The sequence below is a fragment of the Bubalus kerabau genome, chromosome 16 (assembly GCF_029407905.1).
Source record: "Bubalus kerabau isolate K-KA32 ecotype Philippines breed swamp buffalo chromosome 16, PCC_UOA_SB_1v2, whole genome shotgun sequence".
NCBI classification, from domain to species: Eukaryota; Metazoa; Chordata; class Mammalia; order Artiodactyla; family Bovidae; genus Bubalus; species Bubalus kerabau.
In genome coordinates, this window is record NC_073639.1 from 4,566,618 (window position 1) to 4,589,649 (window position 23,032).

The following is a 23,032-nucleotide window of genomic DNA, read 5'->3' on the forward strand; positions in this document are numbered from 1 at the left end:
TGATGTACTCCTTTTCCTATTTGGAACCAGTCTGTTGTTCCATTCCAGGTCTAACTGTTGCCTCCTGACCTGCACACAAATTTCTCAAGAGGTAGGTCAGGTGGTCTGGTATTCCCATCTCTTTCAGAATTTTCCACCGTTTGTTGTGATCCATACAGTCAAAGGCTTTGGCATAGTCAATAAAGCAGAAATAGATGTTTTTCTGGAACTCTCTTGCTTTTTTAATGATCCAGCGGACGTTGGCAATTTGATCTCTGGTTCCTCTGCCTTTTCTAAAACCAGCTTGAACATTTGGAAGATCACGGTTCATGTACTGTTGAAGCCTGTCTTGGAGAATTTTGAGCTTTACTTTACTAGCATGTGAAATGAGTGCAATTGTGTGGTAGTTTGAGCATTCTTCGGCATTGCCTTTCTTTGGGATTGGAATAAAAACTGAGCTTTTCCAGTCCCATGGCCACTGCTGCATTTTCCAAATTTGCTGGCATATTGAATGCAGCACTTTCACAGCATCATCTTTTAGAATTTGAACTAGCTCAACTGGAATGCCATCACCTCCACTAGCTTTGTTCATAGTGATGCTTCCTAAGGCCCACTTGACTTCACATTCCAGGATGTCTGACTTTAGGTTGGTGATCACATCATCATGATTATCTGGGTCGTGAAGATCATTTTTGTGTAGTTCTTCTGTGTATTCTTGCCACCTCTTCTTAGTATCTTCTGCTTCTATTAGGTCCTACCATTTCTGTCCTTTATTGAGCCCATCTTTGCATGAAATATTACCTTGGTATCTCTAATTTTCTTAAAGAGGTCTCTAGTCTTTTCCATTCTGTTGTTTTCCTCTATTTCTTTGCACTGATCCCTGAGGAAGGCTTTCTTATCTCTCCTTGCTATTCATTGGAACTTTGCATTCAAATGGTTATATTGCTCCTTTCCTCCTTGCCTTTCGCTCTCTCCTATTCACAGCTATTTGTAAGGCCTCTCAGACAGCCATGTTGCTTTTTTGCATTTCTTTTCCTTGGGGATGGTCTTGATCCCTGCCTCCTATACAGTGTAACAAGTCTCTATTCATAGTTCTTCAGGCACCCTGTGTATCAGATCTAACCCCTTGAATCTATTTCTCACTTCCACTGTATAATTGTAAGGGATTTGATTTAAGTCATACCTAAATGATCTAGTGGTTTTCCTTACTTTCTTCAATTTAAGTCTGAATTTGGCAATAAAGAGTTCATGGTCTGTGCCACAGTCAGTTCCCGGTCTTGTTTTTGCTGACTGTCTAGAATTTCTCCATCTTTGGCTGCAGAGAATATAATCAGTCTGATTTCAGTATTGACCGTCTAATGATGTCCATGTGTAGAGTCTTCTCTTGTGTTGTTGGAAGAGGGTGTTTGCTATGACCAGGGTGTTCTGTTGGCAAAAGTCCTTTAGCCTTTGCCCTGCTTCAGTTGCTCAGTCGTGTCCGACTCTTTGCAACCCCATGGACTGTAGCCTATCAGGCTCCTCCATCCATGGGATTTTCCAGGCAAGAGTGCTGGAGTGGATTGCCATTTTCTTCTCCAGGGGATCTTCCCTACCCAGGAATTGAACCCGGGTCTCCCACATTGCAGGCAGATGCTTTATCGTCTGAGCCACCAGGGAATCCCTCATTCTGTATTGCAAGGCCAAATTTGCCTGTTTCTCTAGGTATTTCTTGACTCCCTAGTTTTGCATTCCAGTCCCCTATAATTAAAAGGACATCTTTTTTGGTTGTTAGTTCTAGAAGGTCTTCTAGGTCTTCATAGAACCATTCAACTTCAGCTTCTTCAGCATTACTGGTCGGGGCAGACTTAGATTACCATGATATTGAATGGTTTGCCTTGGAAATGAACAGAGATCATTCTGTCGTTTTTGAGATGGCATCCAAGTACTACATTTCAGACTCTTCTGTTGACTATGATGGCTACTCAATTTCTTCCAAGGGATTCTTGCCCACAGTAGTAGATATAATGGTCATCTGAGTTAAATTCACCCATTCCAGTCCATTTTAATTCGCTGATTCCTAAAGTGTTGATGTTCATTCTTGCCATTCCCTGTTTGACCACTTCCAATTTGCCTTGATTGATGGACCTTACATTCCAGGTTCCTATGCAGTATTGCTGTTTACAGCATCGGACTTTACTTCCATCACCGGTCACATCCACAACTGGGTGTTGTTTTTGCTTTGGCTCCACCTCGTCATTCTTTCTGGAGTTATTTCTCCACTCATCTCCAGTAGCATATTGGGCACCTACCGACCTGGGGAGTTCATCTTTCAATGTCTTATCTTTTTGCCTTTTCATACTGTTCATGTGCCTTATGTCAAAATAATTTCTAAAATAATTTCTTTTGAGAGAGACTGTAACTATACTCATAATCATGGTGTAAGCTTGGTTACAGTCATGTTTGAGAACTGCCCTTAGTTATTTTGAATGAATGATCATTTTCCATTCTCAGCCCCACATGTGAAGTTGTCTGAATACCAAAGGAGTTTAGTAAAGGAAGGCTCGTCTCCAAGGTGAAAAAACATCTACTGAATAGTTTACCAGATGTTGACAGTGGCATTTTAGCATAAAATTATTTAGTGAGTATATAATACTGAATATTAAATTATCATTGAACAACTTAGAAGATAATAAGGAACCTGTAGATTGACTCTCTGCTGGAAACTTCATGGGTCAGTAGACTCTTGATAGTTGTTGTCCTATTAGAATTCAAAGCTGAAATCATGAACTCACTATCAACTTCAATAATGGCTTTGAGTAAGACGTTAAATTTTCTGTCTGATGTGCAGCTATTAAATGAGGCTAATAATGATTCACTACCTCATAGAAATGCTGTAAAATGTCACAGCTAACACTTCTAAAAACACTAAGATGTTCTATGATGTTAGTCAGGCTTCCTAGGTGGCTCAGTGGTACAGAATCTGCTTGTTAATGCAGGAGACATGGTTTGGGAAGGTCTCGTGCTGAAGTAAATGGCAACCCACTCCAGTATTCTTGCCTGGGAAATCCCATGGACAGAGGAGCCTGACGGGCTACATACTTGAGGTCTCAAAAGAGTCAGGTAAGACTTAATGACTAAACAACAACAACAATGGATGTTAGCCAGAAAATGCGACAGCAGTAAAGGACTTGAGTCCTTGAGGAGAAACTCATTTGAGATTGTTTGGGATCACTGTATAAAAAGCGCTCATGTCATCTTTCCCTTACTCTTTATATTTTCACTCTTTATAATCAGCATATATTATCTGTGATTCCCTCAAATAAAGATTCATAATTTGCTATTGATTCCTCTCCACCCAACAAGTCTTGTATATTTGGATTAGTTTGGAGATAGCACTCTGGTATTGATTGCGGTACTGTTTTCTATAACAGCCTTTTCCATTGGTTTGACTATGGTGGCTGGAGTTACTTATAGCAGAATCTACAGAACGCTTGCTGTTTTTCCATTCAAGTTCTGTTTCTCTTAGGAAATAGAGAGTAAATGCCTTGTGTCTAAAAGGATTTTTGGTAGATGATATGCTTGGAAAACATGATTAACACTTAAAAAATAGTAAAAATGTGTTGAATCAAACCTTTAGGGTTAGTGGTTGTTTATGGTATAGCAATGGAAGTCTTATGGGAGTGAATTTATCTGACATTCTAATACCTAGAAATCTGTTAACTTAGTATTTTATCACTTTACTGGAATAGTGATACTTTTAGTTTATTATTATTATCTAGAGGCAAAACATGGTGAATTTAAAATGTAAAATTTTAAATTACTTACAGTTGAGTTTTGAGCTTATGTATTACTTGCTCAGTTGTGTCCAACTCTTTGCATCCCCATGGACTGTAGCCCACCAGGCTCCTCCATCCATGGGATGTTTCAGGCAAGAATACTGGAGTGGGTTGCCATTTCCTTCTCCAGGGGATCTTCCCAACCCAGGGATCGAACCCAGATCTTCTGAATTGCAGGCAGACTCTTTACCATCTGAGTCACCAGGGAAGCTTGAGTCTGATCTTAGTTATATTTTATTGTGTTTTTAGTTAGAACTCTGTAAGCCTCATAATTTTAATCAAAATATTTGACTAGTGAGAATATCCAGTTTTTAGTCATGCCAGTTAAATTATGTTTTACTCTATATACATTAAGATACAGAACAGATAAATAACTTATTCAAAATTTAATATGGAAAAAATCACTGGGGTCAGCTAGTTTGAGAAAACCTAGAAGCTTTATTATAAGAACATCCCATAGAACTAGATGGACATCACACTTGAAGTGGTTAAGTTCTTGTTTGGAGAAAAGCTAGTTACTCCAGAAGCATTAGTAATTATGTTATTTATTATAGCTTCATATCATTGAAATATATAATCTTTGAAGATGTCAAGACAGTTGAATCATTTTGCAGTTCATGTTTCAAGAAGCTTCATGTGGTATATATGAGGTATATATCTTGATGAATAAAAAATACGTCTACCCTGATTATGATTTAGCATCTTATAAACAATATTGAATAATTTGAGCAGGGATGAGAAAAATTAGAAATAAGTCAAAATCCTTATCATGTGGGTTTTTTTTCCTTGATCTTTGCCTCTTGTTTAGGTATGGAGCCTGCATGGGAGATAGCATGTTTGCATCAGGCATGTGGCAAGTGTGAGGGAAGAGTCTGTCTCACCAAACCAGTTTAGGTGCTTAGTCTGGAGTTCTTAATTTATCTGTGATTCTGGCATATTTGGTTTGAGATAAGCCAAAGGTTTTATAAACCCTAGCATTATTTACGTAAAATTTTTTACCTTTTGAAGCTTGATGATTAATCCCTTGTCAGGTTAGTAAAATTAATGTGCTCCTCTAGTTTAAGTGTACTTGTGCCTTCCTCTGGGATGTTTAAGTTACAATTATTTTACTTTGTGTCACTAACATGTATTTATAAGCTGCTGTTTTAAATTAACTTTATAATGACTCGTGTAGAAATTTGGTCATGTAAATATGTTTGATTTGGGGGGAGGGGTTATATTCTTATTTTGGATTCTATCAGATAGGATTATTATTTTCCATTAAATGTGTTTCATAATTTATAAAAACCTTCCATTGACCTTTGGTTAATCTCAGCATTTGCTTAAAGCAGTCATTTTCCACCACTTCATGGGCTGTAGCTTACATTCCATGGATTTTAACTTTTCAGTTTGCTAAGTTTTAACAAATGCATATATCACACCCAGATCAAGATATTGAGCATTTATAACTTCAAGCCTCTTCCCTGTAAATCCCTCACCCCGAATCTAGGGTGATATGATTTCTATTATAACTGATTAGTTTTGCCTATTGAACTTCATATAAATAAAGTCACATAGAATGTACTCTTCTGAGGGTGACATTTTTGGCACAACATAACATTTGTGACAGTCACTTATATTAGCACACGTTCCAGTAGTTTGTTTCTCTTAATAAATATGCCGAGTATTCTGTTGTGTGTATTTATTGCAGTTTTCCATGCATACAGGTAAGGGCTTCCCTGGTGGCTCAGATGATAAATAATCCACTTGCAATTCAGGAGACCTGGGTTCCATCCCTCGGTCAGGAAGATCCCCTGCAGAAGAGAATGGCTACCAGTCTAGTGTTCTTGCCTGGAGAATTCCATGGACTGAGGAGCCTGGTGGGCTACAGTCCATGGGGTTCCAAAGAGTTGAACATGACTGTGCAACTAACACTTTCACTTTCACTATGTTGATGAATATATGTTTAAAGTTTTTTGGCTGTTATGAAGAAAACTTAAAGCACTCTGATAAGGAACATTAACAATAATGCTACAATTTAAGTGCTATTTGGGGTCAGGTAGAAGCTGTGATTAAGATGGATGATGTTACTTAATTGCCTATTAAATATGTTTTTATTTTTTTCTTTGGTTTGCTTCACATGTGCTTTCTTATCATGTATTTTCTCCCTTTTCCTTCTCCAACAGTAATTTAATTTTATCTTAGAATCTCTTCTTATGTCTAGGCTTTGAGAAACAAAGTTGAGATATGATGTATGAATATTGATTGCAGACAGAGTTGAGAGGAGAGAGTATAGAATAATTTCTGATGAAAAATAACATGTACCTGAAAAAAGTTATTTATTTAAGGAATAAGAGTGTATTATGTGGGAGAGAGTTTTGATTTAGCATTATATTTAGCAAAAAACAAAAAAATCTTTAATTAGCAATCTCTTCAGCATTGAAAACAAATCCCATTGAAATAAATTTGGTAATTTGTGGGTCATAAAACAATTTACAAAGACGATGGAAAAGTAATAGGCATAGACAAAAGGAGCAAGAAGGAGAGGAAGAAGAGGGTGTAGTATATAAGCAAGTCATGCTGTGCCATCACATGACCCCGTTGTTTTTCTTTTAAGACAGAGATCTTGCTTAAGGCCTTACTTATTTTATTACACATGTGAAATTGTTCCCCATTAACTATTTTGTGGAACCTACTGAACAGTGATGGTTGGATAAAATACTTTCCCATTTTAATCAACATTACAGATTTTGGAACAAGGAAGAAATATTTGTTGGTGGAAAAATAATGAACCCTTGTTAAAGGACTTCTCAAATGGATCATATTGAGATTTTCTTTTCTCACTTAAAAATTTTCCAATTTTCAAGCACGTTTGAATGAAAGTTTAACCCAATCCTGTATTTATAATACTTTGGATGATTATTTGTTTGTAGGCCAGATGACTGACACACAAAAGAGACAATGAATATAAACTGTTTTGACAGTTATATTTGGGAGTTAATTTGGTGATTATCACTCATAGTTGTAAATATATGCAGCACCTTTGAAAAGTCAGAGTTGTCCTTAGTCCCTGATGTTAAGAGATAGTCTGTTCTTTGAGTTAACTGATAATCTTGGCCTTTTAAACTTGTTTCTATTTTAATTAAAAAAAAATTTTTTTGAGGCCCACTGGTGGCACTTGTCAATTCCTATTTTCTTGTTTAGATAGTAACTTGAGACCTCAACCTCACAGCCATGATTTAACCAGCTTAAGTTCTGGTTTTGCAGGTAATTATTTGTGAAATTCTGAGGTTGTTGAAAGGAAGAATCTTGGAGGATCAGATGGAGATACAGAAGAGAATTTTGACCTATAGGAGTAAAACATACATTCAGTTTTTTGAGAGATCAGCAGTCATGTTTTTTTGTTTGTATTGATTTTAGAGAGGAGAGACTAAAGGAAAGGAGATTAAAGTGGATTAATTCTGAGTAATGATAGGAAAACTGGAATGAAATATTCATTTTGGAAGAGGGGGTTACCTGCCTTCTGTATTCCACTTACTTTGCTAAATGCTGAAATGCTGACCTCATATAGTTTTTGTAATATCCTAAACAGAGGGTTGTTTTTTTTTCTTTTTTTACACATCAAATAATTGCAACTTTGGTTTGACTTTCTAGGGTGACACAGTGAGTATGTCGCTCATACACCCTTCAAGGCCAGAGCTCTCTGACTCTGGAGCTTGTGAGTAGTTTCCATTCTCCATTCTTTTCATATAACTCCGGTCTGCCCCTGAAGCTGTACAGGAACTCAGTAACAGATTGGGGATTAATATCTATGGCTCCTAAGTGCTGTCATACCTGTGAACTTTAGACTCTGAGATCCAGAGACCACTGTGAAGGGCAGAAGAACTTGAATGATGGAAACTCCACATGCCCCTACTAAATGTAAGCACTCCCTTTTAGAATCCAGGTTCTAGAGTGGCTGATCACTTCCCAATCCCCCGAACTTAGACTAGTGATTAGTATTAATTAGAAGCTTGATAAACAATCGTCAGATGAATAATGAGGGAACGCCTGTAAGATAGGCTGGCCCTGTGTGATAGAGGCTGAGACAAGCAAGAAGTCCTGGCAGGACAGGAGGAAGGTACCTGGGAACAACCATTCTGTATCTTCTGAGCATGATTTTAGTTTCTTGGAGAAGTGGTCAGTGCATAGTAATGTAGGGTCCACTGGGATAACAACCCTAGATAGAGGCATCGAGGGGCACGTGAACTAGAACTGGGTCTGGAGAGCAGAGCATTAGTGTCCAGGGCCACATCAGTGTGGGCAGAAATAAGTGTCCAGTGGATCGAGCTGCTTAATTAGAGCTAAGACATTCTCTCTGCTTAGAGATAAGATTAGATTCAGATCCAAAGCTGCCAATTATGCAAATGATGGATGCAAGGGTGGGAAGGCAAGCTGGCATTGGAAGGCCCTCTTTATTTATTCCACTGTGTGTCAGGAAAAATGAATCATGTGGGAATGTTCAGTGTTTTGTTTGTTCAGCATTGTCTTATGTTCCTTGAGATCAAAGCAAATGTAATTGATGTCCATTAAACTCTTTTTAATGTGACTGTAGGTTAAAGCTGTATATTCATTTGCTTTTATAATATGATTGTATCTTATTGCAAATATTTTAGAAATATTAGTGTGTTCAATCATTATTAGTCTTCATTGTCATTGATTATAATATTTCATTACGTGAGTGTAGCCTAGTTTAGTAAATTGACATACTATTAAACCTTTAGCTTTTTTTCCCCATACTCTAATAAGTAATGCTAAAGTAGAATTCATGGATGTAGAGCCTATTTCATTTTTTGAACTGTTTCTCAAGGTAGAATCCCAGAACATACTTTCAGGGCCAAAGACTTTAAATTTTTATTTTTTTGGTAACTCTTGATGACTGTTGCCTATTTCCTTTCTAAAAGAACTGACTAGTTTACAGTGACAGCAGAAATGAGCTAGGGGCCAAGGCTTACTATACTTTGACTTGAATGTTTGATGTTAATCATTTTTAATCAATAGTCATAAAATACTTTCATTTTAATTTATATTTATTTGATGATTAGTGAGGTATCAAATATATTTCCTATTTTTGTATATTGTGTTGCCTTTTTCCAAATTGTCCCTGATTATATCTTTTACTTTTAGAATATTTGATATGAAAAGAAAGCAATTTTATGTTTATTGTGAATGATCTGGCATAGAATATCGTCTTGTGAGGGAGAATAAATTGTGGCATTTCATTGTAATGGGACTGAATGTTCAAAGAACAGAAGCCTTGAATCAGCGCTAATGTGCTACTCTGGTTATGTGTCAGGCAGTGTTGAATGGTTGACCAATTTTTAAAATTCTTTCAATAACTCTGCAGGCAGATGCTGTCTTCATTGTAAATTTGAGCCAGCAGCTATGAAAAGGGTAGTATAAGAGGGACTTTCATTCTGTCTGAAAGCTGTATTGCTCCCATATTTTTTTTGTATGTGCTCCCTTTGCCTTTCCCCCTCATTTATAATATCACTGGAAATGACATCAATTACAAATATGTTCTGCTAAGAGTCAGCTGCTTGTAAAGCTTTTACCTCTGCAAGAAATTTTTCCTGGAAGGTGATATGTTATTAACTCTAAATATGAATTAATAATAAGATGTTTTTTCTTTTGACCCTGCTGGCAGTAGCTATCCCAAGGGATGAAGCTTGGGTATGGGATGTATTGGGGGGTGAGGTAGGTGTATTTAGAGAATGAAATGAAACACTTAGTGGGAAAGACAGATTGGGGTGTAAAATCATAGCTGGGTGCACAGAGCAGAGAGCTGGCTGCCTGTGACCCAGCTTTAGGGCTTTGAGACATAGCAGTGCATATGAGGGGAAGCCCTGGTGGCTCAGTGGTAAAGAATCCACCTGCCCATGTAGGAGACACAGGAGACGTGTGTTAGATCGCTGGGTGGTGAAGAACCCTTGGAGAAGGACATGGCAACCCACTCCAGTATTCTTGCCTAGATAATCTCATGGACAAAGGAGCCTGGCGGGTTACCGTCCATGGGATTGCAAAGAGTTGGACACGACTGAGTTACTGAACACACACACAGCACAGTGCGAATGAGGTGGCAGGATGCCAGAGACAAACATTTCCTATTTCAAAACTCTGTCCCCAGCCAGGCCTACATCCCACAAAGAGGAAGGAAACTTTCTTCTTTCTTCATTGCACCTACTGCCCCCTGAGGTCATAGCCATCAATAAGTAATACTGTGTTCATTGCTATTTTGGTTTGTAACTATTTTTAATACTGTTTCTATGAGTAAATGTGCAAGGTGTGTCGCATATCCAATTACAAAAATAAAGTTGTGGCATATGACTTACTTGTAACTTGGGGACTAAAGGGAGATTTTAATTTTTATTTATTTTAAAAATTTTATTATTAATTTTCAGCTGTGCTGAGTTTTCATTTCTGCACATGGGCTTTCTCTTACTGCAGCCAGTCAGGTTTACTTTGTTACAATGCACAGGCTTCTCATTGTGGTGTCTTCTCTTGTTGCCGAGCATGGGCTCAAGGGCTCTAGGGTGCGTGGGCTTCCGTAGTTGTACTTGCTGGACTCTAGAGCACAGAATCAGTAGTTGCGGTGCTGCATGTGGAATCTCCCCAGACTGGGGATGGAACCCATGTCTCCAGCATTGGCAAGCAGACTCTTTAACACTGGAAAGAAAGTGAAAGTGAAGTTGCTCAGTTGTGTCCAACTCTTTGCAACCCCATGGACTGTAGCCAACCAGGCTCTTCAGTCCATGGAATTTTCCAGGCAAGAGTACTGGAGTGGGTTGCCATTTCCTTCTTTAGGGGATCTTCCCGACCCAGTGATCAAACCCGGGTCTCCCGCATTGCAGGCAGGTAGACGCTTTACCATCTGAGCCACCAGGGGAACTACCTTAACCACTACCTTAACTACTGGGCAACCAGGGAAATCCCAGATTTTAGAAGAGGTATGCTAATGAAAGTTATAGGTTATATTTCATAATGAGGCTTTTTTAGTCTAACAATACATAGCTTCTTTAACTTTGGGGATAATTTCTACCCTCTGCTCATGCCCTTTGGATAGCTGTTTTCCTTGTTTTCACATTATTCCTGGCATACAAGGCCCTGGCACTTTAAAACAAACAGGTTCTTCTGATATGATTATAAGATGGCTGCAAAATTAATAAAAATTTGCTTTTTGGCAGTGCACTAACTGTAATGTTAACAGTGACTGAGCTGTGAGCATCATGTAAGCATCATTCTCAGACATCTGGAAATCTTACATCTATGGAATAATCAGACCCTGTGGTAGTGTCTTCTAATAAACATCCCTTAAAGGCTCAGGATTTAAAAGATTTACTATATAAATTATTTCACTCTATAGAGTAGGTGCCCAAGCTAAAAATAAACTGCATATCCTAATAGCCAAGCAGAAGGCGTGTACTTGTCTAAGCGAGACATCTTATATGTAATTTGGCTTGTCAGATAACGTGAAGTAGGATGGAAGCTTCTTACTTTAAAATGTGCAGCTGGTGTAAGATGTCATATGGGTGCTTATTGTTTGGCTCAGGTGTGTTCCATGTCTGATGTTCCACTTGTCTTCAGGAATCATTGGTAGCTTTCCCCCTACTTCTTTGTTCGTTAAAGAAAACATCTCCACAGTATAAGATGTTCAGGCTTTATGTGTCTCCATATACTGGAAATCAACATATCTAGATGGAAAATTTTTTTTCTGCTTAACAAAATGATGACATATGAAGTTAAGTTTATTTAATCAGCTGTCATCTTCCTCTGAGCACTTAAAGAGATGCTATTCATATGAACAAGAAGAGGAACGTGTAGAACCTCTTACAGCTCTACAAAACACTAGCTTGAGAAAGACTAAAGGTCTTTCAGCCTCACAATACTCAGAGGACAGGCCAAACTGTGGTAGTCTCTGGTGAGTATGGTAGTCACTAAATAAACAGCTCCCCTTACAATTGTGAGATTGGCTAGAATTCTAGAGATCCAGGAAGGCATTTCTTTCTTTGTCTGCATTGGGTCTTAGTTGTGGCAGGTAGGATCTTCGTTGCTATGTACAGGATTCTCTAGTTGTGACTCGCAGGCTCAGTTGTTGCTACAGGGCATGTGGGACCTTAGTTCCCAGACCCAGGATTGAACCCATACCCCCTTCATTGGAAGGCGGATTCTTAACCACTGGACCACCAGGAAAGTTCCCAGAATGGCATTTCTTTACTTGTTTCTCCCTGACTTTCATTAGAATGTGACTATTTAAATGGCACAGATTTATTATTGAAATTTTAGAAAATAGAAATCAAAAGAAGACAATAGAAAAGCCTCCATACTACTGTTAACCACAGGTAATCCCAAATAACAATTGTGGACTATTTCTCTAGTACTGTCTTTGTGATCATGTATATGTGTGCTTACAAAAAGGGAACTGTTTAAAAATTAGATTTTTTTACACTAAATGTATTAGGAACAAATGTCCTAGTCATTAACTATTCATCTCTTTTAATTCAGTGGGCCCTTCATATCTTCAGGTTCCACATCTGCTGATTCAACCAACCACAGGTTAAAAATTTGAAAAAACAAAACAAAACCAATTTCAGGAAGTTCTAAGGAGCTTTCTGTTGGCAGCTGTTCACATAGCATTTCAGTGAGATGTTGTTGCCTGTCAAGTGCCTGATGTAGTAATTACTCAGTAAATGGAAGCAACTGCAAGAATACAATTGAAGTGATTGTCGTCTTTATTGTTGTTGTGGTTGTGTCCTATACTTTTGCAGCACTATGGACTATAGCCTGCTAGGCTTCCCTGTCCATGGGATTTCTCAGGCAAGAATAATAGAATATGTTGCCATTTCCTTCTCCAGGGGATTTTCCCAGTCCAGGGATTAAACCCACACCCCCGGAATTGGCAGGCAGATTCTTTACCACTGAGCTACCAGGGAAGCCCATCGTCTTTATTCTACCGAAAAGAGCAGTATTGCAGATTTCGAAATTAGACAAGCACTTCATACTTACAGATGGGTATGAAGGTAGTGGGAAGAACACTAGACCAAAGAGTTAGTGAATTTGAGTATATCCTTATTCCCAGATGGCGCAAAGGTAGAGACCCTGTCTGCCAATGCACGAGATGCAAGTTCGATTCCTGAGTTGGGAAGATCCCCTGTAGGAGGAAATGGCAACTCACTCCAGTATTCTTGCCTGGAAAATCCCAATGACAAACAAGACTGGCCGGCTACAGTCCATGGGATTACAAAGAGACATGACTTGGCGACTAAGCAGTTACAGCACGCACTAGCTCTCTTCTGATAGGCTGTGGAACTTGGTCAGATCTTTTGGCCTCTCTAGGATTAAGTTTCTTCATCAGACAAATTCAGTTCAGTCGCTCAGTCGTGTCCGACTCTTTGCGACCCCGTGAATCGCAGCACGCCAGGCCTCCCTGTCCATCACCAACTCCCAGAGTCTACTCAAACTCATGTCCATAGAGTCAGTGATGCCATGCAACAATCTCATCTTCTGTCGTCCCCTTCTCCTCCCGCCTTCAGTCTTTCCCAGAATCAGGGTCTTTTCAAAAGAGTCGGCTCTTCGCATCAGATGCACAAAGTATTGGAGTTTCAGGTTCAACATCAGTCCTTCCAATGAATATTCATGACTGATTATCTTTAGGATGAACTGGTTGGATCTCTTTGTTGTCCAAGGGACTCTCAAGAGTCTTCTCCAACACCATAGTTCAAAAGCATCAATTCTTTGTCACTCAGCTTTCTTTATAGTCCAACTCTCACATCCATACATGACTACTGGAAAAACCATAGCCTTGACTAGATGGACCTTTGTTGGCAAAGTAATGTCTCTGCTTTTTAATATGCTGTCTAGGTTGGTCATAACTTTCCTTCCAAGGAGTAAGCGTCTTTTAATTTCATGGCTGCACTCACCATCTGCAGTGATTTTGGAGCCCCCCATAATAAAGTCCTGTCACTGTTTCTACCATTTCCCCATCTATTTGCCATGAAGTGATGGAACCAGATGCCGTGATTTTTCTTTTCTGAATATTGAGCTTTAAGTCAACTTGTTCATTCTCCTCTTTCACTTTCATGAAGAGGCTCTTTAATTCTTCACTTTTGCCATAAGGGTGGTGTCATCTGCATATCTGAGGTTATTGATATTTCTCCCGGCAATCTTTGATTCCAGCTTGTGCTTCATCCAGCCCAGCGTTTCTCATGATGTACTCTGCATATGCGTTAAATAAGCAGGGTGACAATATATAGCCTTGATGTACTCCTTTTCCTATTTGGAACGAGTCTGTTGTTCCATGTCCAGTTCTAACTGTTGCTTCCTGTCCTACGTACAGGTTTCTCAAGAGGCAGGTCTGGTGGTCTGGTATTCCCATCTCTTTCAGAATTTTCCACAGTTTGTTGTGATCCACTTTGGCATAGTCAATAAAGCAGAAGTAAATATTTTTCTGGAACTGTCTTGCTTTTTTGATGATCCAGCAGATGTTGGCGGAGAAGGCGATGGCACCCCACTCCAGTACTCTTGCCTGGAAAATCCCATGGACAGAGGAGCCTGGTGGGCTGCAGTCTATGGGGTCGCGAAGAGTTGGACACAACTGAGCAACTTCACTTTCACTTTTCACTTTCATGCATTGGAGAAGGAAATGGCAACCCACTCCAGTGTTCTTGCCTGGAGAATCCCAGGGGCGGGGGAGCCTGGTGGGCTGCCGTCTATGGGGTAGCACAGAGTTGGACACGACTGAAGCAACTTAGCAGCAGCAGCAGATGTTGGCAATTTGATCTCTGGTTCCTGCCTTTTCTAAACCCAGCTTGAACATCTGGAAGTTCACGGTTCATGTACTCTTGAAGCCTGGCTTGGAGAATTTTGAGCATTACTTCACTAGCATGTGAAATGAGTGCAATTGTGTGGTAGTTTGAGTATTCTTTGGCATTGCCTTTCTTTGGGGTTGGAATGAAAACGGACCTTTTCCAGTCCTGTGGCCACTGCTGAGTTTTCCAAATTTGCTGGCATATTGAGTGCAGCACTTTCACAGCATCATCTTTCAGGATTTGAAGTAGCTCAACTGGAATTCCATCACCACCACTAGCTTTATTTGTAGTGATGCTTCCTAAGGCCCACTTGACTTCACATTCCAGGATGTCTGGCTCTAGGTGAGTAATCACACCATCGTGATTATCTGGGTCGTGAAGATCTTTCTTGTACAGTTCTTCTGTGTATTCTTGCCACCTCTTCTTAATATCTTCTGCTTCTGTTAGGTCCATATCATTTTTGTCCTTTATTGAGCCCATCTGTGCATGAAATGTTCCCTTGGTATCTCTGATTTTTTTGGAGAGATCTTTAGTCTTTCCCATTCTATTGTTTTCCAAAGTTTCTTTGCATTGATCAGTGAGGAAGGCTTTCTTATTTCTCCTTGCTATTCTTTGGAACTCTGCATTCAAATGGCTATATCTTTCCTTTTCTCCTTTGCTTTTTGCTTCTCTATTGAAGTTTAGTCCTAGTAAAATTGTATCATAAAACTGAAACATTTTGATGAATTTATTGATAAAAGGAAAATATAAAGAAATTGATTTTCTAACATTTATGGTGTGTATTGCCACCATAATAACTACATGTGAATTTCTAGCCATGTGGGCAACAATTAAGATAACTTTTATATCCCTGGCCTACATGACTTATTACATCCTTTCCAGATCTGGGATTCGACAGTTTTATGAGTTTCAGTCCCCTGTTGGATAGGTCTAGTCTTGGTAGTCATGAAGTTGAAATTGGGGAAGCAAAATAAATTTTGAAAAGTCTACTATAGCTGCTTTTTTTTTAAATAGATGTATATATAAATGTGAGTGGGTATGTATAGGTTACTGTGTGTGTTTGTGTGTTCAGTTGCATCTGACTCTTTGCAATCCCATGGACTGTAGCCTGCCAGCCTCCTCTGACCATGGAATTTTCCCAGCAAGAATACTGGAGTGGATTGCCATTTCCTCTTCCAGGGGATCTTCCCAACCCAGGGATCCAACCTGCATCTCCTGCATTGGCAGCTGGATTCTTTACCACTGAGCCACCTGGGAAACCTGTATGTTAGCATAGTATCAACCAGTTGCTGATATTTTTTCATTTAAGAATATATCTTAGAAATTGTCCTATTCATATAGCTTTCTCATTAATGTATATAGAGTGTTCCATTGAATGGATGAACACCAGTGTTTAACCAATCTCCTTATGGTGGGCATTTAGGCTTTTTTATAACTTCTGCTATTACCCATAATAACACTGTAATAAATGTTGTGTGTATGTGTGAGCTTTTGTGCATATGTTAGGTATCTGTGCTTCCCTGGTGGCTCAGATGGTAAAGCGTCTGTCTGCAATGTGGGAGACCCGGGTTTGATCCCTGGATCGAGAAGATCCCCTGGAGAAGGAAATGGCAACCCACTCCAGTACTCTTGCCTGGAAAATTCCATGTACAGAGGAGCCTGGTGGGCTGTAGTCCATGGGGTCGCAAAGAGTCGGACACGACTGAGCAACTTCACTTTCTTTCTTCAGTGTATCTGTAGGTTAAATTGCTGTATTGGAGGATATGTGCATTTGTAATTTTGATTAAATAGACAAATTGCTCTTCATGGAGATTGAACCAGTGTACATGTCCACCAATAATGTGTGGGTGAACTTGCTTCTGCTTGACTGCTTTCCCCCTCAAGGATTCCCATCTTTCTGTATTACAAAGCAGTTTGCATTATACTATATTACACTATGTTGTCTCTGGAAAAATGCTGATTAGATGGGTGATCATTACCATTTTTACAAGTTTCACAGAGATTGAATTTTACACAGAAGACCACTTTCTTAATATATGTATTTGCTGAATTAAATGGCTGCACAGTTAAGCGTCATGTAATGTACTTTACATTGCTTCAGAGCATAATTATACCACTGTAGAAAAACTCCAGTTTGCAAATTGTCAGCCTTCCATGGAGATTCATTCCCATAACATAATGAAGCACACTATCCATATTATATAAAAGATTTGAGTATAAACAGAGTTATTTGCACTTTATTTCTCCTATTCAGAAAGAAAAGGCATTATCACCAAATACTGTTTTCATAATTTTCAGAGAAAAGTTATTTAGTTGGTGGAGTTGAATTAAAAAACACAAAAAGTTGTCTTCTTCATCCTTGATTCATGACTATTTGACTGTATATGTAGACACACACAGTTTTTAGCTGAGAGAGTTAAAGCTGCTATGGTTCCTTTAAGAAAATAAAGCAGTTTGTATTACAGAAAGACAAAAGATGCACTTTTTCTCTTCTACATTTAGGACTTACTGCATACATTTAGGAAAATTTTGAAGGATATTTAAAACTACTCTCTTTTCTCATTTTCTCTTTGGTCCGCAGCTTGGAATATATGAAAATCAGTTCCTGAAGGAACTTAGAACTTAACTTAATTTTTATGCTAATATGCCCAGGTTACCTTTTCTAAAATTGACTGTTGTTCTAATAGTCCCCTCCCCTCCCCACCTTTTTGGCTTTTATAGAAGGATTTGCCAGCTTCTTTTTAATAAAGTTTTCCAATTTGACTTTCCAGTATGATCCTTTACATAGCATTGTACTAATTTACGTACAAATAAAAATGTTTCCATTATTGGCCTATTTGAAAAGTAATTGTGTTGGATATCATATTTATAGTGAAGACACTGATTAAATCCCAAAGAATAACCTAATTAATACAGAGTCTTATGGAGATACTGAAATAAAAATATAGATTAAAAAGTTGTTATTAAATAATTACTCCTTTTGTTTTCTTTTTTAGCACATATATTTCAGAGAAGTTGCTTGCATTTAGACTGTTGAGTTTTAAATTGTTCTACCCCGCTAAGGAAAGTAGTTTGTGGTGTTACTTAGTGGAATAACAAAAAGATGAAGCTTTGGTGTGGGCTTTCCTTGTGGCTCAGACAGTAAAGAATCTGCCTGCAATGTGGGAGATCTGGGTTCAATTCCTGGGTTAGGAAGACCCCCTGGAGGAGGACATGGCAAGCCATTCCAGTATTATTACTCTGTGCTCACCCCTTCTTCACAAATCACTGAATCTCATGACTACTGTAAGGGAAGAAAATCTTTTTCATGGAACCATGGCACCCCCTAGCAGCCTAATAATTTATGTTTTTAAAATTCAAAGGAACATTTGTTTAGATCTATGGAAAGAATTGTTAATCTAGTATAATCTGATGTCTCTTATATTCTTGTGACCAAGAAGAGACCTTTGAAAGATTCCATAGATATTACGGAGATTGGAAGGAGGCATCATCCTTTTTGCAAATAATAGTTACATTACTTGTCTATGGGATGCTGGGGTCTGGGTGCAGATATTGAGCTGTGGCTGAATCCCTGAGCTCTCTGTAGACGCAATGAAGAGTAAACTTCTAGCCAGTCGGATAAGCATGCTCACTTGTTGTGTTACAGGTACTTCTCCCAGCAGCTGGTCTGTTACAGTTACAGGATGTGAAGAAGACTTGCTGTGAATTTTTGGAATCTCAGCTTCACCCTGTCAACTGCTTAGGAATCCGGGCTTTTGCTGATATGCACGCGTGCACGGACCTCCTAAACAAGGCCAACACCTATGCAGGCAAGTGAAATAAATCTTGACTGAATTTGAGACAGGAAGAATCTGAAACTCTTGATTTCTAATATGATTCTATAGTGATTTCTGGAAATTTGTCTCATGTTTTTAGATCTGCACATTAAAAAAATACATTTAAAATCTTATACTGGTATTATAGCACTGCATAATTGAAGCATACTCATAGAGTTCTGAATTTTAAAGAAAAACATAAACTGTACATGATATTCGGAGAAGGCGATGGCAGCCCACTCCAGTACTCTTGCCTGGAAAATCCCATGGATGGAGGAGCCTGGTAGGCTGTGGTCCATGGGGTTGCTAAGAGTTGGACACGACTGAGCAAGTTCATTTTCACTTTTCACTTTCATGCATTGGAGAAGGAAATGGCAACCCACTCCAGTGTTCTTGCCTGGAGAATCCCAGGGGCGGGGGAGCCTGGTGGGCTTCTGTCTATGGGTCGCACAGAGTCAGACACGACTGAAGCGACTTAGCAGCAGCAGCAGCAGTACATGATATTAGGCCTAAATGATAGAGTAGATCATTTTATGCAAATATTGAATCTCTATGTTTTTCTTTCACACTGTCAAATTAATAGGGTTATAAAAAAGTGTTTACATATGAAATTAAGTCATTTTATCCCCATTTTATCCCTGCTTTTTGCAACCTTTTCTTGTATCCAAGAAAACAACTTGTGGCTTCAGTTCAGTTCAGTTCAGTTCAGTTGCTCAGTCATGTTGACTCTTTGCGACCCCATGAATTGCAGCACGCCAGGCCTCCCTGTCCATCACCAACTCCCGAATTCATCCAGACTCATGTCCATCGAGGTCAGTGATGCCATCCAGCCATCTCATCCTCTGTCGTCCCCTTTTCTTCCTGCCCCCACTCCCTCCCAACATCAGAGTCTTTTCCAATGAGTCAACTCTTCGCATGAGGTGGCCAAAGTACTGGAGTTTCAGCTTTGGCATCATTCCTTCCAAAGAAATCCCAGGGCTGATCTCCTTCTAAATGGACTGGTTGGATCTCCTTGCAGTCCAAGGGACTTTCAAGAGTCTTCTCCAACACCACAGTTCAAAAGCTTCAATTCTTTGGCACTCAGCTTTCTTCACAGTCCAACTCTCACATCCATACATGACTATTGGAAAAACCATAGCCTTGACTAGACGGACCTTTGTTGGCAAAGTAATGTCTCTGCTTTTGAATATGCTATCTAGGTTGGTCATAACTTTCCTTCCAAGGAGTAAGTGTCTTTTAATTTCATGGCCCCAATCACCATCTGCAATGAATTTGGCTTAAACATTTTCAAAGCAATGAAATCTAGTTGACTGTGAGTAGAGGAGAAATGTTGACTCCAACTAGAGACAGCCCTCTGCTTAGATTAAATGCTGGTTTTCAGGACCTCCTGGTGGCATCCTCTCCTTATAGTGGGCAGAGGCCTGTGGCTGTCCAGTCACGGAGCAGATTATTGTCACAGCTTTGGGTGTAGCTAAAGTACCCAGGAGTAACCTATAATTTATTTAGCTCTGAGTTTATAAACATTTAAAAAACTCATATTAAAAGTGATTATTAAAAAGTTTCTAATTAAAAAAAAAAAAACATTTTCTAGATGATAAACCTGGTGAAAGATACAGTCCACATCTCCACCCTGTATCTGTGAGACCCAATAGAAACAAGTTACTAAAGAACCTTCCAAGACTGCTGCTCCTTAGTAAATTGTAGGGCCCCAACTTCCTGTACCCTTCAAATGCAAAAGCCCCTCATCTAAACTCTACTCCACTCTGCCTACTCTGATAACTAAGGAACATAGATTCATGCAAGGCAGAGTATCTGACAGGAGCTTTATTCCTAGAATCCCTATTGCATTTATCAAATAAATAGTAGTACAAAGTGGTTAGTTGGGGGAAAAAAAGTGCTGCAATAAACCATACCAGGTCCGGTAATTTTGAAATTTATAGGTTTCTCTGGGGTGGCCTGATTGGCTTAACTACCCTTTGTAAAATTGTTTCAGTGGGAAAATGTGATCTGAGTCCAAGAATGCTTAATTACAGATAAACTTTTAGAATGTAATTTCTGTAAGTTGGGGAATACATATAACATGTAGCAATATTCATATAGTTCTTTTGAGTGGGATGAGGTATTTTTAAGAAAACCAAACACAAATTTGTATTTATTGATGTGTTCTCCAGTGCAGCCAATTCTGTTCTTCAGCTAAATAGAAATCCATTAGACCCGTTAATTGCTAGACATAATGCACCTGTTCTAAGTGATTTATATTACGAAAGCCAAGGAGGCTTTGTGCATTTTTTTTTGGATAGTTTTTTCTACATAAAGCAATCTCTAGTTAATATCTTTCTTGGACTGCTAGTTGTCCTTCGTACTTGATAAATGTTACTGAGTTTTAAGAGATAGAAAGAGAAGGAATAAAGTAGGATTAATGCAAAAAAATTTCCATACATAGTTCTCATGCTGTGGTAGAACTCTTAGTTTTACTCACATCAGAACAAACTCACTTACTGTGTTTTAGAAGACAATAATATTTTATTATTTCTTTCTCTTCTTTACAGTTTTAAATTTATTGTAGTTTATGACAGAATGTCAACAATTTTCTACTAGAATTACAACACCTCTACATCTTAGTATACAGACTCTTTCTACATAATTATGCCAAGAATTTTTTATGAAAAAATTATCACTTTCAATAAAATTACAAATAAAATTTGATTTATATTTACACATTATAATTTTAATCAAAGTCTTATTTTAAAAGATGTACTGCATCTCATACCATGCATCTGAATCTTAAAATTGCTCATTTCTAAGTAACATTTTACAGCATCTTTTATTATGAAAAGTTGCAACCATGCAAAAATGGAATAGTACTCACTACCCAACACTGAGAGTTGTCAGTTCATGAATAATTTTATTTTAACTACACCCTTCTTGACTTCTCTTTCCTATGTTATTATTTTTTATGTAAACTTTTTAGTGCAGACTAGTAAACATGTAAAGTATGCAAATTAGACATCTACAGCTTGATGAATTTTTGAATTCTTGTATTATTTTGGAGCAATTCAGTCATATTATTTCATCTACATATTTCTTATACTTACAAAGAAATAAAATTGCAGTGACCAATTTCATATAGTCAAGCTGTTTCCATAACTGGTGTATTGATAACTAGCTGCAGGAAACTTTCTAAAATAAATGTGTGTGTATACTCAGTCACTTCAGTCATGGCCAACTCTTTGCAACCCTGTGGACTGTAGTCCATCAGGCTCCTCTGTCCATGGTATTCTCCAGGAAAGAATACTGGAATGGGTTGCCATGCCTTCCTCCAGGGGATCTTTCCAACCCAGAGATCAAATCCATGTCTCCTGCATTGCAGGCAGAATTCTTTACCCACCGAGCCACCTGGGATGCTCTTTCTAAAATAAATAATCCAGTATAATACTAAAGTAGTTGTTCTTCATAGTGAAAATATCTGAATGTTGTTTTTATCTTAAGCAAACAGAAGGTAAAGAGTCAACACAGGAAAATACCTAGAGTTCTCTTTTTCTGCCTTAATAATTGTTTTTCAGTCCCTTCCTCATTTATTTTTACAATTCAAGTACTTATGTGTCCAGAGGCCTACCCAGACACCTAAGTTGCTTTCAAGTTCAAATTAGAATGTGTGAATAGATCTAGGAGAGTGAAGGTATTTCCATAACAATGGTAATAGATGGAAGTTAAAATCTTAACTTTTTTCCCCTCTCCTAGGCTTTTAAGTAGGGTCTGAGATATACAGGCAAGAAAGAAGGAAAGGAAGAAATAAAGAGCAATAGACAAGTTAATGCATATAGAAGTCCATACATACATGGAAAGAAGGAGAGGGGAGAAAGAAGGTTGAGAGAGAGGGTGGGAAAGGGAAGAAAGTTGCATGACCTCAGGGTACTTTCTGATCTAAGGTATAACTGTGTGTTGAGACTGGAGCATCCTTATCCTCTGGAAATTCACCAGGGCTCTGGGCACAAGATCTGCATCATTCCTTTCTCTTGGAGATTGGGAATGAGCTCTGTTGTATTCATTATAGTTAAATTGTGCAGGTATAATAGAAGAGTGAAGATATTCTATGGGAATCTCTGTGAATGGTGCTTGTTTTTCTTAGTATCAGCATCTTTAGAAAAAGTAAAAAATGTGGGAAACCAGGTGGAGAAGGTAGGAGGTCTGAGCAGTGCACGAGAGTCTGCTCTGCCCAGCCTGGTGCCCCCCTCCCTTGGTTTCAGTCCCAGCCCCACGCCCTGGCCCATGCTATTTTCTAGGGTTGTGAGCAGCCTCAAACCATGAACAATCAAGGGTCACCAGACCAGCCAGGCAAAATGACCTGCATATTGAAGCCTGGTGTTCTGGACTGTAATCAACCTTTGTTATGTTCTTGAGTGGTTGTTTTCTTAGCTAAAAAGCTGTATGAAATTATTTTTGCTGTATACCTAAAAATGAAACCTTTCATATCTCCTAAGAGTGTGGACTTGTTTGGAGAATGCTGGTTTGTGGACTCTTCTGATGTGCTTTGAGTGATGTTTATATTTAATTCATTCCCCAAATCATTAAGACTTTGAGCATTTTTGCTGGACTGAAA

The 23,032-nt window shown here is 38.6% G+C and overlaps 1 protein-coding gene across 5 annotated transcripts in view; it reads left to right on the top strand.

Moving 5' to 3' along the window:
- Positions 1–23,032, top strand: part of KLHL2 (kelch like family member 2) — a 164,558-nt gene that overhangs the window by 73,008 nt on the left and 68,518 nt on the right. For all 5 annotated transcript variants that reach the window (XM_055550981.1, XM_055550984.1, XM_055550983.1 and 2 more), the window contains one exon: positions 18,264–18,426. In XM_055550981.1, the coding sequence (XP_055406956.1) occupies positions 18,264–18,426 (163 nt within the window). The remainder of the gene's footprint in view (positions 1–18,263; positions 18,427–23,032) is intronic.